At 38.1% G+C, this 15312-nt stretch overlaps 1 protein-coding gene across 1 annotated transcript; it reads left to right on the plus strand.

Moving 5' to 3' along the window:
• Positions 1–2393: 2393 nt before the first annotated feature.
• LOC144445227 (transmembrane protein 65-like) lies at positions 2394–15312 on the plus strand. Its single transcript, XM_078134768.1, has 7 exons — positions 2394–2637; positions 10961–11008; positions 11463–11530; positions 12346–12400; positions 13212–13254; positions 14118–14223; positions 15184–15312. The coding sequence occupies exons 1-7, from the start codon at positions 2394–2396 to the stop codon at positions 15310–15312; spliced, it is 693 nt and encodes a 230-aa protein (XP_077990894.1).

The following is a 15312-nucleotide window of genomic DNA, read 5'->3' on the forward strand; positions in this document are numbered from 1 at the left end:
CCCGTTAGGTCGCCCTCTATAGTTGAGTGTGTATGCAGATACAACCTAACATCCTAGTTCTTACGCATGCTACACATTTTCTAGCAGTTACGGGGATGCCAGTGCTTTACTTACTTTATAAATAGAAGAGTCACTTGGTGTCTGTGTTTAAAGACAGATAGTTTCTCATATAGGGGTAGACCATTCGATATTCTGGGGGTGGGGCTTGGAAGATTGGTGGAGAGTCATTATTTTTTTTCCCCACCTGCTTGCCTGAGAATTATTTTTTTTCTCCTTCGCCGATGCTGGCAACTTCTTTTTTCTCTGCTTCTTTGAGATATCCGGATTATTTTTTACGTCAACGTTGAACACCTACATTTGTTGCCACAATTTTTTGTTTGGTTTTCACACAGGGTAATACAGAGAGTAAAAAGATGCTGTTCTATCACACACAGATTTTATTTAGAAAACTACATATTTCATACATGTTTGATTTTCAATTAAATAAACATCATTGACAGTTGTTATGCCATGGTATGATGACACACTGAAAATACAAATCGGAAACTTGATTGGTGAGCTCAGACATTCAGATAGACCGGTCAGTTTCTCCAGCTTGAGGGGATGGGGGTGAGGGTTTCTTTCCATTGGGCCAACAAAAAGTCACTGACCCCCGTGAATAAAGTTTCATAGCATCTGACAGTAAGCTGTAGAGGGAAGAGCTTTGAGACTGGGATATGTCCACCTCTTGTGTGAGTGTGTGTGAATGGGGGGGGGGGATTCTAGGGGTGCTCCCCGTAGAAGCCCTGGAGGACTTTTATTTCTGAAGACAATGTTTAGGCTATTAACAGACACTTTCAGACAATAATATGCAAGCTTTACAAGACAGCTCTAACATGTAAAAAGCAACTACATAAGGTTGAAACATTTTTGAAATAAAGTTCCATAGCATCTTGACAGTAAGAGGTGGAGGAAAGAACTTTGATTTGAAACTGGAACATGTCTACCTCTTATGCTGTCCCCCTATACTAGAAGCCCTGGAGGATTTTTACTCTTAAAGCCAATTTTCAGGCTATTAAAACATTTTTGAAATAAAGTTTCATAGCATCTTGACAGTAGGAGGTGGAGGGAAAAACTTTGATATGAGGCTTGGACATGTCTACATCTTATGGGGGTCCTAGGGGGTCTCCCCTAGAAGCTTTTCAAGGTTTTTACCAATTTAGGTGACTCTTATTGTTGGTTTAACGAATGAGTGGCCTCTGGAGTGATGAGTCCAATGGGTTCCCCCATGCCAGATGTGCAGCTTTTTAAGTTCTATTTAGGCAATTTTTAGGTTATTCATAGCCTCTGAGATATATATTGCCAAGCATCGAAAAGCTGAAGTAAATATAACTTTTTAAATAAGTTTTCCATGTTATAAAAGTGGGCCTGTAACATTGGTAATGGGGCATTGATATTGCATGTATAGTAAAGTTACTGATGTGTGAGAGCACTTCGGAGGTCATACCTAGTGTACAATAGAAACTTGAATTTGAGTTGTGGTGTCGATACATGTAGTGTCTGAAGAGTTATGTTAATTGTCCGACGCAACGCCAGCCAACTTTTTTTCTTCTCAGAAACAGCAGTCAGATTGCTTTATATTTGGTGTGTATGCCCCTTTCGGGAGTTAAAGTTCCGACAGATTTGTCAATTTCATGTCAAGTTGAACCGCGCACATTTTTAGTAACCGTGTATTTTTGGTCAAAGGATATTTTTTTCAAAAAACAATGGTCGGATTACTTTGATAATTGGTGTACATGTGCCTTGGGGGAAACTATTTAGATTTTTGAATGCAAAACTGATACAAGTCCATACCTTTAGTAGATTTAGATTTAGGGTAGTTAGTGACATGTTGTGTGTGGATGACTCTGTGTATACGTACTCCGAGGAAACAAACGTATGTTATTACCCTCGCGCCCTGTTCACTTTATATACTCGAGTTCATTATGAAAAAATCATTCACTACATTATGAATTTGATATACTTTGAATATTCCTACATGTCACTCCCCGAGATGGAAATTCAATGTAAAACTTTCTTCGGGATACTTTGTCCAACGTTCATTGGCCTATGTATGCTCAACAAACGGCACCCAATTAAAAATAATCTTTATTCGTCCAAATAAATTTGGAAATTTGTTGAATGGTCGCAACTTCTGGTAGTGTACTGATGCTTATTCGATGCAACATTTTCCGACAGTTTGTATCCGTCGCACGTCGCTGATATAAATTCTCCAGACACTCGTACTCGTAGCACTGTCGACATCAGTGTCAGTCTGTCACTCAGCGCTCGTACTCGGCGTAGACCTAGCGCCGCCACCGTTGGATGTCAGCTAGACTTGAGGCAAGACATAAACAACAAACGAATATTTAAAAATGGCGGCTTCCATAGTAAGGTGTGCAACCAGCAGGGTTTTTCATTTACATCCATTTCAACCGTTATATTTCAAGAATTTCTGCCCAATTGTGTGTCAACGAAGGTCAGTCTTCAGGCGGAGAGGAGATCGACTCGATAATTCAGAAAAAACGAGAGATTTTATAGCCATACTGGACCAGAAAGAACGGATTCTCCTTCTCGATGAACTTCAATGCTTTGAAAATGAACTGAGAGCTTCCAAACGTAAGTCACAGTTGTCGTGTAGAAGTCTAATTATCCACAGAGTACTTCATAAGATTTTGGATGGCATTCATAAGATTTTATATGAGTTATCCGTTTTCACCACAAAAAGAAGATCACCCAAACATACATGTAACATGTACCTCCTACCTTTCCCGTAGATGATAACAATGAAGGCCCCGCCCACACCTCAATCCACCAGGTGCACTACTAGTAGTAATAATATCATAACTAGGCAAAGCCCATAAGCTCGCACAGAGTAGATCATGTGTGACCGGCTGCCAGGGCTACCTCGCAATGATATTGTAGATAGAAGGTTGGATCTAGATATGGATGGGGGTTAGTTACTCTGGCTAATGACAACAATATTGGTTAGGTTAGGGTACATCCTCTTGACAGCAATCTTATCAAAAAAAGTGCAAACGACAGCAAGTTCAAGTTTTTTCTTCCCGACAAACATGTCAATTTGCTTCTTCAAAAGCAACCAACTATCTGACTTTCTGACTGCTTTGCAACTAACCATTCAATGTACTTGCTTGTTCAGGCATTTTGGTCATTCTTGGTGTATTTTATTTACCAAGTACAACATGTCAACTAGTCTGTAAGGTACGCCGTGACGGTGCGCCCTCAAACATCGGCCAACCCCTAACACGTCTGTATCGAACTGGACTCTTCCCAGCGTTTCCAACCAGAACTGGTTGCAGCCAATCACAGGCATGCACACGAATAGAGGCCGTTAAATGACACTTTGATGTTAATTTATTTTAATTTCGCTGGTGACGTATTCAAAAATTGCGTCACCGATATTAGCATACATTCCGCCCACAACCGTCTTGTATCTTATCATGTGTACACAATGTAATGCATACTCGATTACGTTCTCAGTTTGACCTATTAAAGCATTTAGCAAAGTACGTCGAGTTACCAGCAAAATGTCTGTCGTGAATGCCATTACGAAGTCTTCCCATGAATTTGGAATAGTGTTGAAAGAGAAGCAGAGAGAATGTCTGGAGGTTTTTTGCACTGGAAGAGACGTATTCGCGATACTACCGACTGGTTACGGGAAGTCGATCATATATTACCTAGCACCCAAAGTCATCGATTTAATCAAAGGTCAACCAGGTTCTATAATTCTCGTTATTTCGCCTCTCGTTTCACTGATGATGGACCAAGTAGAACGCTGTCAAAAGTTGGGCATAACAGCATCGCTTATCGGTTCGTCTTTGACCGACAGTAATAATAAACAACGGGACACAAAATAAGTCACGTAAATAGGACGTGAAACGATCTTCTGTAGGGAACACGGATCATCGCCTTTTTTTAGGGTGTAATTGTACACCACAGACGGCACACTCCGTACACGTAAGTTTGAATGTGGCAATCGTGGATTTTGTTGGCGTTTTGCCGTCATCCATGACTCCGTTACATTTATTTCAAAACTGAACATGAAAATTTGAAGTACAAGTACGTTATTTTAGGAGAGTTTCAAACTAGTTTTATTGGTCATTATCGGTCATTATTGGTAATGTATATTGGCCTACACATGTGTGTGTGTTTATTTACGTGGTGGTATTATCGTTGGTTATGCAAGTCCAATCCCAGAGCGGATGTCGCCGACCGAGTGATTGACATATATTACCATGCCAACATTCGCTCTTATCGCCTGACGTACAAGCTATTCTACATATTTGATTTCCAATCTACATGACGACCTCTGCATGACCTTCTAATCACTAGTTCAGGGCGGGGCCCAAATCTTTTGAAGTGTCCGACATACTAGTGCAGAGTAGTACAGTCGTGTGAGAGGAGGCCGGTGAGGGCGAAACGTCACGACGTATCTTACAGTCTACATGTCAACATGACACTTTGTATTTTTAATGGCAGACCCTTTTGGAAATTTTTTGCAGCTACATGTGTACCCTCTTTCTATCATATCAGGTTAATCAGGTAGATGGAAGTTCACTATTTGGTGTTTTTTACTGTAAAAAATTATCAAGTTCAATTCATTGTTTATTCACTAATGTATATATAAAAAACATCAAAAATCCTGTTGGCTCTTACGCTAAAAAGAAATAGCAGTTAAATACAACATCCCACAAACAGTTACCAGTCAAATACAAACACTCAGAACTAAACACTAACAATAACAGCGACTAGAATTACGAGCATCTGGCTAGAGGGTCCTTTCCATTTCGTTGGCGGACTGCTGACGGGTAAACACTTTTTCTGTGACGTTCTGATTTTGCTGTAAATGAGCGATAAAGTTTCCCTGATGGCATAAGGGATAAGAAATCATGTTGGCTCTTATGCTAAAAATAAATAGCAGTTAAATACACACCGTTGCAATATTTGTATATACAGTTAATTTTCAAGAGGTTTGTCATCGTCTGTTATTTTAAAATTATCTAAATTTACGTTTTCATACAATCTGTTGACCAATTTTTATTCATTTTAGATTGATGTCAAATAAAGGATGCACACACATCAAAATTTGGGGCAAAATAATTTGCATACTAAAATTTAGAAACAAAAAATGACAACTTCTCAATAACTTGTACAACGTCTGACAGTGAAAAGGGAATCTCCTTTACCACAAACAATAATATTCTAAAAGTTATACCACTGTCAGTAAATCATAAAATAATCATGCATCCATTCCTCGCTGCATACACAGGATTGATCTTGACCAGTCTCTGCCTGTTGCCATGTGCAGCCGGTTCACAATGTGTGTTGTTGTGGGTGTAAAGGGTTGTATCAGTGCCCATTTCTTTGTCCTGATGAATGATGAAATAGAGAAAAATCGAAATGTCAGTTAGGATAGCGGAAATAGTGTTGTAGCATTTAATGACATGTACGTGGCCTACACATCTACAGGTAAGCTAGTCTTTTAACTAATATTTTCTTAACGCTTTGTCTATTTCAAAAATGCATCTCTTCCACTCTGTTTCTCTCTTATCGGCCGGAACATACTGTGGGTGGTATGCGAAGAGTGCCTCTCTGACTGCCCTCATTTTTATTGGGCAAAGAGGGTTTTTGGCCAATCCCCTGGTCGAATTTCCGGATACTGTTCAGTTACGTCTTTCGTCGGGCGCAAATACTGCGTAAACTAGCCTCTTGGCGTAGTTCATAAAGCTGGTAGCCAACGCCAACTCTCCCTCTGCCAGCTCCTTTGGTACGACGTAGTCTTCATGAAGATGGACGATATCATTTGACATGTTGTGGTCGCTGTTAAACTGTAGTGGTGGTGGTGGTGGATATTGCGATTGTGGTGGTGGATATTGCGATTGTAGTGGTGGATATTGCGGTGGTGGTGGTGGTGGATATTGCGGGCGCATTGATGGTGGATATTGCGGGTGCATTGGTGGTGGATATTGCAGGTTTATTGATGGTGGTGATATGATAACATCGGACAACGGTGAGGATGTTGCTGATGGTCCCTGGATACCTTCTAGTTTCGATAACACTATGTCAAGTTTGTCTTCTAATACTGTCAATCGTCTTCTGTCGTTGTCGTTGTCGTTGTCAACATGGTTTAAAGAAATTACTGTATTACTGTCAGTCTGTGTTTCTGCATTATGTGTATGTTGTTCTGTCTGTGTGCCTACAGAACTTGATATCCTAATGTTGTGCTCCGCCGCGTATTTGTCGACTAATTTGTTCACATACGAGAGTTCGTTACTCGTCAAAACAACTTGGTTTCTCCGATTGGAAACTGTGGGTGCACTCTGATGATCGCAATATGCGTGAAACTCCGAGTTACACCCAAGAAAGAGTTCCAGTACTACCAAAACTATTACGCTCTGCCACTGCGGTATAGAGCACTGTCTTAGCAGATTGATACTCACCGAGTTATATATATATATATATATATATATATATATATATATATATATATATATATATATATATATATATATATATATATATATATATATATATATATATATATATATATATATATATAGGTTTTGAAAATTTGAACAAAATTACATGCTATTGACCCTACAGAACTGTTTCGTGAGGTGCGTAGTCCTCACTCATCAGGGGTAGAATGGAATATAGTATCTGCGTTTCCTTACCGTTAAATTCTATTATTCTAATGTTCCTAACAGGGAATATCTACCTAGTAACATAGCATATTAGCATAGTTAATTGTTCTGCAATAAGGATTTATGTCTATGTCTACACGACGACACAAGTTCATTCCGTTTATTTAGAGTGCAGCGATGAGGTTGACAAATTATAATGTACTTTTCAGTTATGCAGAGATTATATCTCTGACTGGAGCTGTTGTATTTTCCACGTAATGTCGTAATCAATTTCTTTATCCTTAATTTTATCAGTGTAAGCCAGATGATTTAACAGCGAATTCGAACGAAGGGACCCTTTTTGGATGAGGTCATACATAATACGTGCATTAGCACCAAACCACTGGGAGGGAGTAACTGATTCCAGGCGGGGCTTTTTTGTATCAGATTCAAGGACCAACCTAGTGCCATTTTCCACCATACTAATAATTTGTTGTTCTTTAACCTTGTCACCTATACACAAATAATCAACAATATTTAGATGTTTATGCTCACCTTGTTGTTGACGGGTTTGGACATACAGTAGAGGGTCCAAATCCGCCCTTAAATTACTATGTTTAGAGTTCTGAGAGTTCGATTGTGAGTTCTGTTGCAAAAGAGAGTTCAATAAACTGTTCAGGGGTGTCGCCTGTTGTGTTTGTGCTGCTGCATCTGGTCCGTTCCCTTGGAGTTGTTGTTGAAGGTAGGCGGTATGGTCGACTTGTACTTGTTGTTGTTGTTGTCATGGCGGCTGCCATGTTTGGTTCACCGATGTAGCCGTTGGTGGCACCCACAACCGGAAACTGCACACTCGGCATTGTGGGAAAAGAAGCGCCCTCTGAACTGGTTGTGACAGCTGACTGGTTTGTTGTTGTTGTTGATCAGCCGGCATACTGTTGAATGGATTTAAGCTGTCTGTTTGTCTTTGTGCTTTGAGTTTGTGAACTGCAGCCATGAGTAGACGATGCTGGGCCAGTGGTTCTATCTGCATGGGAACCAGATCTTCTGCCATGATCAATCGAACTGAACTGAACTCATGTTGGTGAAACCAGCCGAGGCTAATTTTACCAGAGTGAAGGAACTAATACCATGATCAGCTGCCCACTGTTGCACATCGATTGTAATCTCTGGGTCCATTGCAGTTTGGCTGCTCGAAAACAATTCCGGTGTCGCATCTAGCATTGTAGTCATCGTAAATACGAATGCAGGATCAGGAAGTGAAGAAATGACGGAAGGTTTTTCAGGCTTGGCGACTTCTCATGCACCAGTAGTATCGTGAGTTAGAACACAGGGATACTCAGCTATGGTAAGATAGAGCTGGCAAACTGAACGTCCGAAGCAGGACAAAGAAAGCAATTTTCGAAGGAAAAGCTGGCGGCAGCTTTAGTTGTTTGCAAGGGAAAAATGCTGACGCTAACTTGTAAGCCGCTTGAGATTTAACGCAATGTTTACTTATGTAAATTCCAAAAATCGGAGGGGATGATTGGCTGAAAAGAGCATGTATGCAAATTGACCTGTAGACCCCAAGCCGGCACTTCCCCTCGATTTGAAACCAATTAAACTTTAACTTTGCCGACAAGATAACAACAGAGATAAACTCACTGGGGATTTGGGTGGCAAAACAGTGGTTAACTCCCTTCTCTGTCATCCAAGCCTTTGTGGAGTAGCTAACGTGTTTTGGATCGTTGTCCTGATAAAAGCTGTGGCCTTCTGGATAAGCTTCTGCAATGAATGGCAAAAATGCATCTTCCAGTATACTTTGATAGCCAAGGGTGTCCATGTTGTCTTTAAAAGTCTTGATATTTGTTGTACTGCGACATTCCGGCCCACACAAGTACTTGAAATGAAAAATAAAACAAATATTAACAACATGTACTTTTAGATTTTGGATTTGACACGAGCAATTTTAGTAATAAAATAGTTCAGATAAACGAGTCTTACAGTATCAGAAAAATAAAATCGATAGTCTCTGCTCACCGAGAGAAAAATAAAACAAATATTAACAACATGTACTTTTAGATTTTGGATTTGACACGAGGACAAGTTGTTCAAGCAATTTTGGGATATAATAGGTTCAGATAATCGAGTCTTACAATATCAGAAAAATAAAATCAATAGAGTGAATATGCTCACTGAGAGAGGATGTTTGGGTTTTCCCCTTCTGATCGCTTTTTATCCTCGTCTTCTATAACTGCTCTGTGCACTTCTGTCTATTTCAATCTTACTCTCATTGGTAAAGATAACATCATCGAACTTCTCTTGCTTTGTTAACTGATGTAGACACCACTCTACTCTTTTCGGTTTGTTCACCTCACGAATGAGTTGACAGTACTTGGTGCGCTCTCTCACCAAGCCTAACTTCTGTCTCAGCTTTCTGACGACAGCTGCAGTCACCTGACACTCCGGAAAGGCCTGGTTGAACTGCTTCGCAAGTTCATATGCTGTTAGTTTTCTGTCCTTGTCTGTTTTGTTGTTGATGAAATCGAAATGCAGAATCTTGTACCGCTGGGGTCGACCAGTTCGGTGAGCATTTGTGACTGTCTTCCTTGTTCTCTGGCGCTTAAAAAGGGTCGTTGATTGCCTGGCATGAAGGTGAATGGCCCTTTTCTTGATATAGCATTTTCATGATACTGTTTGTTGATCTACCCCGCATCTTCAGATTTACAATTCATTGCCTCTGTTCTAATCGAATTCACCATTGTTTTAAGGGCAAGGTACAGGTCATGATACTAGTTTCAATTAGATTAACTATCAAAACTATTTTAGAACCAATTTCTGGTGTACTCTAACACATACAAAAGCAACAAGGCCAATGATAAAAAATAAAGCTTTGAAATGTTACTTCCTTCCCTTTCTGTAGTCGGGTTGGTGATAGTGCTCTCTTCTTTGCTGAGTCTTACTGAAGACGTGACCACGATGATTTCGCCCAAGGTGTTCTTCTTTCATATATACCACGAATGCTAGATTTTTGGCAAAATTGCTGATTGATACACTGACAGAGGAAATTGAATGTCTTTGTCTGTTAGATCATTTTTTTGTTGCTGGTAGTGCATGTACATGTAGAATGTAGCATGTGTGAGGTTGGGTGGACCATGTGGTGTGAGGGTGGATGGAACATGTGGTGTGAAGGTTGATGGAACATGTGGCGTGAGGGTGATTGGTGGGTGGATTGATGGGTTTGGTGGAGATGATGATGTTGATGTTTTCTTTTCTAATTCTTCTAATTTCTTTGTAAGTAGGCTTACTCTCATCTCCAGGTCTTCCACATCAGCTCTCAGCTTCTCACAGTTGCGTGCATCGTTCAGCTGACAGGTCCTTTTATAAAACCTCTTTTCTTTTCTTTGCCACCCTCTTTTATCAAACTTGATTTACCAATCTGAAGTCCATGTCTTCTACATTTGTAATTGGTTCATCATTGACTGCAGTTAAGCTCATAAAGTTAAATGGTCTATGATTGCAAATGGAAAAAAAGTCATTCCATCTTTTAATCTAGCTATCATTGCAAAAAGAAATGAGCACTTCAATAAATTTATAGACAAATGGTCTGTTTTGACTGTGTGATATCCACTTACCTCCTTTCAAAAGTGGGCAAATCGTGTATTTTCATGAGTAACTGGAAAGTTGGCCTGTTTTCTCGGACAGTTTTGTAACTTATTGAGTGGACTTGCAAATAAAAAAAAAATTTAAAAAGCTAGCTAACAAAGTTAGCCAAAAACATCATAGACAGAAGTCTCGGGCAGTAATTAGTAGGATGGTGTCCACTTGGGTGAAACCTAGCTCTTCAGATAATACATTCCAGTAACTCCAACACATCTTTGACCAACTGTGCTGTGGTTCTGCTCTTGGAACCGGCAAGACTGCAGAGATGTGTGTATTTTCCTACACATGGTTGTTGATTTAATAAAACTGTGTCAACCTTTGTTAATGCCCATAACAAATAAGGAAAATTTTTTGAAACAACTATATTCAATCTACGTCTCATCAAAGTTTATCCTGCTATTTCTCATTTAATGTAACTTGGATTACTGGCCAATGTCAACCAGCTGGAAAATATGTTAGACAGTAAGCAACCGGATGGACAAGTATGTAGATTGAATGTAGTGATTTATTACAAATGTTCATTATTTCTTTATAGTGGCATTCATTAACAAGGATCGAGGTAGTTTTTTTACCCCAAAAACCGTACACAAGATATATAAATACAGAATATTCAACTTCACTCAAATTCATGTTTTCTATTTTTATTCTCTTTGAATCAGCTATTGGCATCGTAATCAAACCACCTACATCAAAGCAACTTAGGAGAGGTAAGAAACAAACTTACTTATTGAGGGTAACAACTTAGCAAAGAGCACATTGCTCAAACTATAAATGTACTATCCCACTGACTAGCAATGATCCAGACCAGTACTTTGTTTGCAACGACTTTGAAAGGGTATAGTCTGTAACTTAAATATTATTTTGGTTAAAGTCAGTGTGCAAAATACACATCACACTAAACTCATGTTGAAACAAACCTAAGTCTACATAGTGTATAGTGATAGCGGTGTATACCCAAAGAGGCCTTGTTTCTGAGATAGTTGTACCCATGTTTTCTTCAGTGTTTTTGCTAAGGTCTGAGAACTCTGGTAACGGAAAGAGGTGAATCTGGTAAAACTGGCATAGTTTCCCCTATAGTATACCATAATTTTGGTGGGGAACTGGATAGGTAGTGAAATATTTAACATCCATAGCTGTTTTTCTCCTATATTTGTTTTACAGTTGCTTTGAGCAATGCAGTTCCATTTATAGGCTTCGGATTTCTAGACAATGCAATTATGATCATAGCGGTAAGTAACACTTGTATATTTTTACATATGTACCAGAGATTACTTTCACCAGTGTGCATGCATACTAGTGGTATTTGCACTGCATTGCAATACCAAAAACATTTTTGCATACCTGTATGTTAATATGCAAATGAGGGTATGATTGTTCATTATACATGAAAGTGTTCGATCACACAGTATCATTTGTATGAGGTATGGAAGTCTGCTTCTTCGGATAAACATATAATAATAACAGAACCCCATTCCTTGTGACTTCCAGTGGGGGGGGGTGTACTTGTGCTTGTATTTTTAAACATTTTGTTAATTTTGGTATTTTATTGAGTTACAAACAAGGACTTGGTGCATGCTTATCTATTTTTTCAAGTAGGAAAACATAGTAAAGTTGTTTTATGAATAAAAAATCCAAAATAAATACCAACATGTCATCCATATAGCTTCTTTAATTCACTTGTGTATTATTATTCACTTGTAAATTAGTCCATCAGCATTAACTTTACTATAATTTTATTGATCAATCTAATAATTAATTCTTTGTCCATCACACAACATGCATCTAAAGTACAAGTATATATATGTACATATATACGCAGGTCAATTATTTTTCTAAAGGGCTGTGTTTCAATCCCAGGTCATTGCATTAGAGTTATCTATAATAATCTTACCACAAATAAGGATTACATTGGACCATTCATTGCTTCAGGACCTACTTTTTCTATAAATCTGCTAAGCAAGTTGTTTTAACTAAAACACAACTTTGTTCAATACTGTAATTTAATTCAAGGTATTCCATGATTTTGTTTTGTTTATATTCCCAGGGAGATTACATAGATCACTCAATAGGTGTAACGTTAGGAATATCTGTAATGGCTGGTAAGTATTACAACTAAATTTTCTATAAACTCGTTTTTGCATTCAGGAAATAGATTTTTTAATTTTCAAAATTCACAGATCTAATTATTATTTAAACAGAATTTCATAGTAACAACTATGCCCCAGCCATAACATGTGTTAGTGTGTATGGGCATGTGTATACACACATCTCTTCATGTATGTGTGTGTATGAGTTATATGTACCCTAGTACTGTATACTTTTAAGCCAAATATATACGTACTTGTGAGATGTCTCTACTTCCCTCCATTGTACATGACTGAGATGGAGAGATGATAATGTAAATCTAGATATTTTTGCCACGAGAAAATTTTGCGATTTTACAGTCTTCAGCTAGATCTAAAAGAGTAATTTTTACTAATAAAATGGCATTTTAGTCACATTTTATTTTTTGGCGTTTTTGTTTTCTAGCGAAATTAATGGAAATAAGTCTTTAGTTGTCTACAGTAGCTGTTACATTGCACTAAAATCTAAGCTTACATGGAGAGGTGTGCATACAAAATGTAGTTCTTAACTAAGATGCATACTTTAGGGTGTCTGCCCTTACATTTGAAAGACAAGTTGCTGTTGAAAGTCATCGCGCTTCCTTCCTAAGCTTCAATATTAAGAAATCTTATCTCAGAAATATCAAATTCATTTACTGGTATCCTCAAAGGCTAATTATTCAATCATGGGTTCTCAATATATAAGAATTGAAGAGGATCATACTTCAAGACCAACTTTTTTTTCACACTTTTGATTTTAATCCTAATCTGTCAATAGCATTTAAAATCTCTACTTTTCTTTTCACAGCTGCGGCATTAGGAAATCTCATCTCAGACTTGGCAGGCGTTGGGTAAATCAAATCATTTATTTCAGTTCACTTAGCAATTATCTAGACTCTTTTCTTGGCTTCCTCATGGATTTTCGTTCATTTAGGTCAAAACCCCTCCCCTTTCCCCTTAATGAACATTCATAAGTGCAACATCAAACATTTATATATGATGTAAACTATGATGAAAACTGTTGTGGTCACACTACTATGATCGATGTAATGTAAAAACATAATTGCAAACACATTAAAAATACTACCAGAAACCCAGCACCATAATTATCTCACATTAGAAGTAAATTTTAATCAACTTATCAACATCTCAGTAGTAAATACAAAAGTAGTTATCATTGAAGGAGTGACAGTTTTCTGTCGAAATTTGGTTAGAAGTGTGAAAATGAAGTTCAGCAATCACATTGATGCCAGACCCCCCCCCCCCCCCCAGAAAAAAACGAAAGTTCGCTTATTGAGCTTGTGTTACATTGTGCGATTGTCCCTAAAGGGAAAAGAAGTCGCATTGTTTTATAAAAACTTGGATATATACCTTGATTCATTCAGTTTTACTTATCAGTACTGTGTTTGTATCAATCCAAACTTAGGCAGAAGTAATGCTCAGGTAGCCAGGCAACTTCTGTTAGACATACTGTTGATGCCTCTGTTGTTATTGTTATTGTAAGGTTTGTTAATATAGTCTGTGTAAAGTCAGTACATAATATACAATGTATATGTACTGAGAAGCTACAATCTCAAAAAGAATTTTCCAATTTTATTTAATATTACTGGTACATTGACCTTTTCAATTTTAGAATAATGTAATTATGTTCTTTAATTTCAAAATATTTGTAAATCTATATATTTTTTGTTATTTTTTTTAAAATTGATACCAGACTTGCAGGTTATGTAGAAGCATTTGCTGCTAAACTGGGAGTGAATCCTCCCAAACTTAGTCCTGAACAGGTGGATATGAACTCAACAAGATATTCGGCAAGTTTTGTAAGTCAATTTTTACTTTGTTTTAGTGTCAATCTTTATATCTTTTCATCATTAGTAGCCTTCAAAGCCATGTGTCTACAAATGACACAATAGTGGAGTCATGATGGGCGAATGGTTAGAGTGGCCGGCTTTGAATCTGCAGGTTGCAGGTTCGAGACCCTCGATGCCATTTGTTTCTGAGTGGCTAAAGTCCTTGCGCAAGATTTGAACCATAACTGTGCCTTAGTCAACCCAGCTGTATAATTGGGGACCTCGTAGGATAGCGGTTGCAATGTGAATGCTTTAATCCTATGTGCTTATAAAGGCTGCAATGAATTGTATGCTTCCCAGGGAGTTGAGGAAATATCTATATCAGAGACACCCACTGTTGTTTTACATGTAGTATCAGTTGTATCGTTGTTTTCACCTAATTTTGTCTTTGTGCAAAGTCTTTCCTTTTTCCTTTGCTCAATTCATTCAAGCAAATGCATCAGCGTTTCTTGTTTGCGGTTGTTTGAAGTCAAATTCAGCTAATTGAGGCTAATAGCCTGCAATTGCGCAAGCTGATCAAAATTCCAATCTCAACAACAATAGTTATTGTTTGTGTCTATCTTAATGGCAGTGATTATATGTACATGACCAAGGCACCACCATCATCTACATGTATAATCTACCACATGCAACAACAATAGCTTTCATTTGTGTTCATCTTAATAGATTGCCAATAGCTTATTTTCTGCAGTAACGTGTATGTGGTAGTGATAAAGTTGCCTTTTTTTGGAATCTAGTTTTTGAAGTGACTACGTAGTTTTCATCCGAATAACTCAGATGTCATCAGTGTAATGATGCTATGCATGATTTGATCAGGTGACCTATTGGAATCACATGACAGTAGTCTATTGTAATTAGTTGGAAGGTTGTAACCCACAGTCGTGTATATGGCAGTCTCAGAATATGATGTCTCTTATTTTCATCTTTCAGGGTAGAGCCATTGGTATAACCATAGGCTGTATACTTGGTATGTTTCCTCTGCTTCTACTGGATACAAGTGATGATAAAGAAGACAAGAAAGAGACAGAGAAAGAAAGTGACAAGATGAAAGGGAGGTGA

The sequence above is a fragment of the Glandiceps talaboti genome, chromosome 14, assembly GCF_964340395.1.
Source record: "Glandiceps talaboti chromosome 14, keGlaTala1.1, whole genome shotgun sequence".
Classification (NCBI taxonomy): domain Eukaryota; kingdom Metazoa; phylum Hemichordata; class Enteropneusta; family Spengelidae; genus Glandiceps; species Glandiceps talaboti.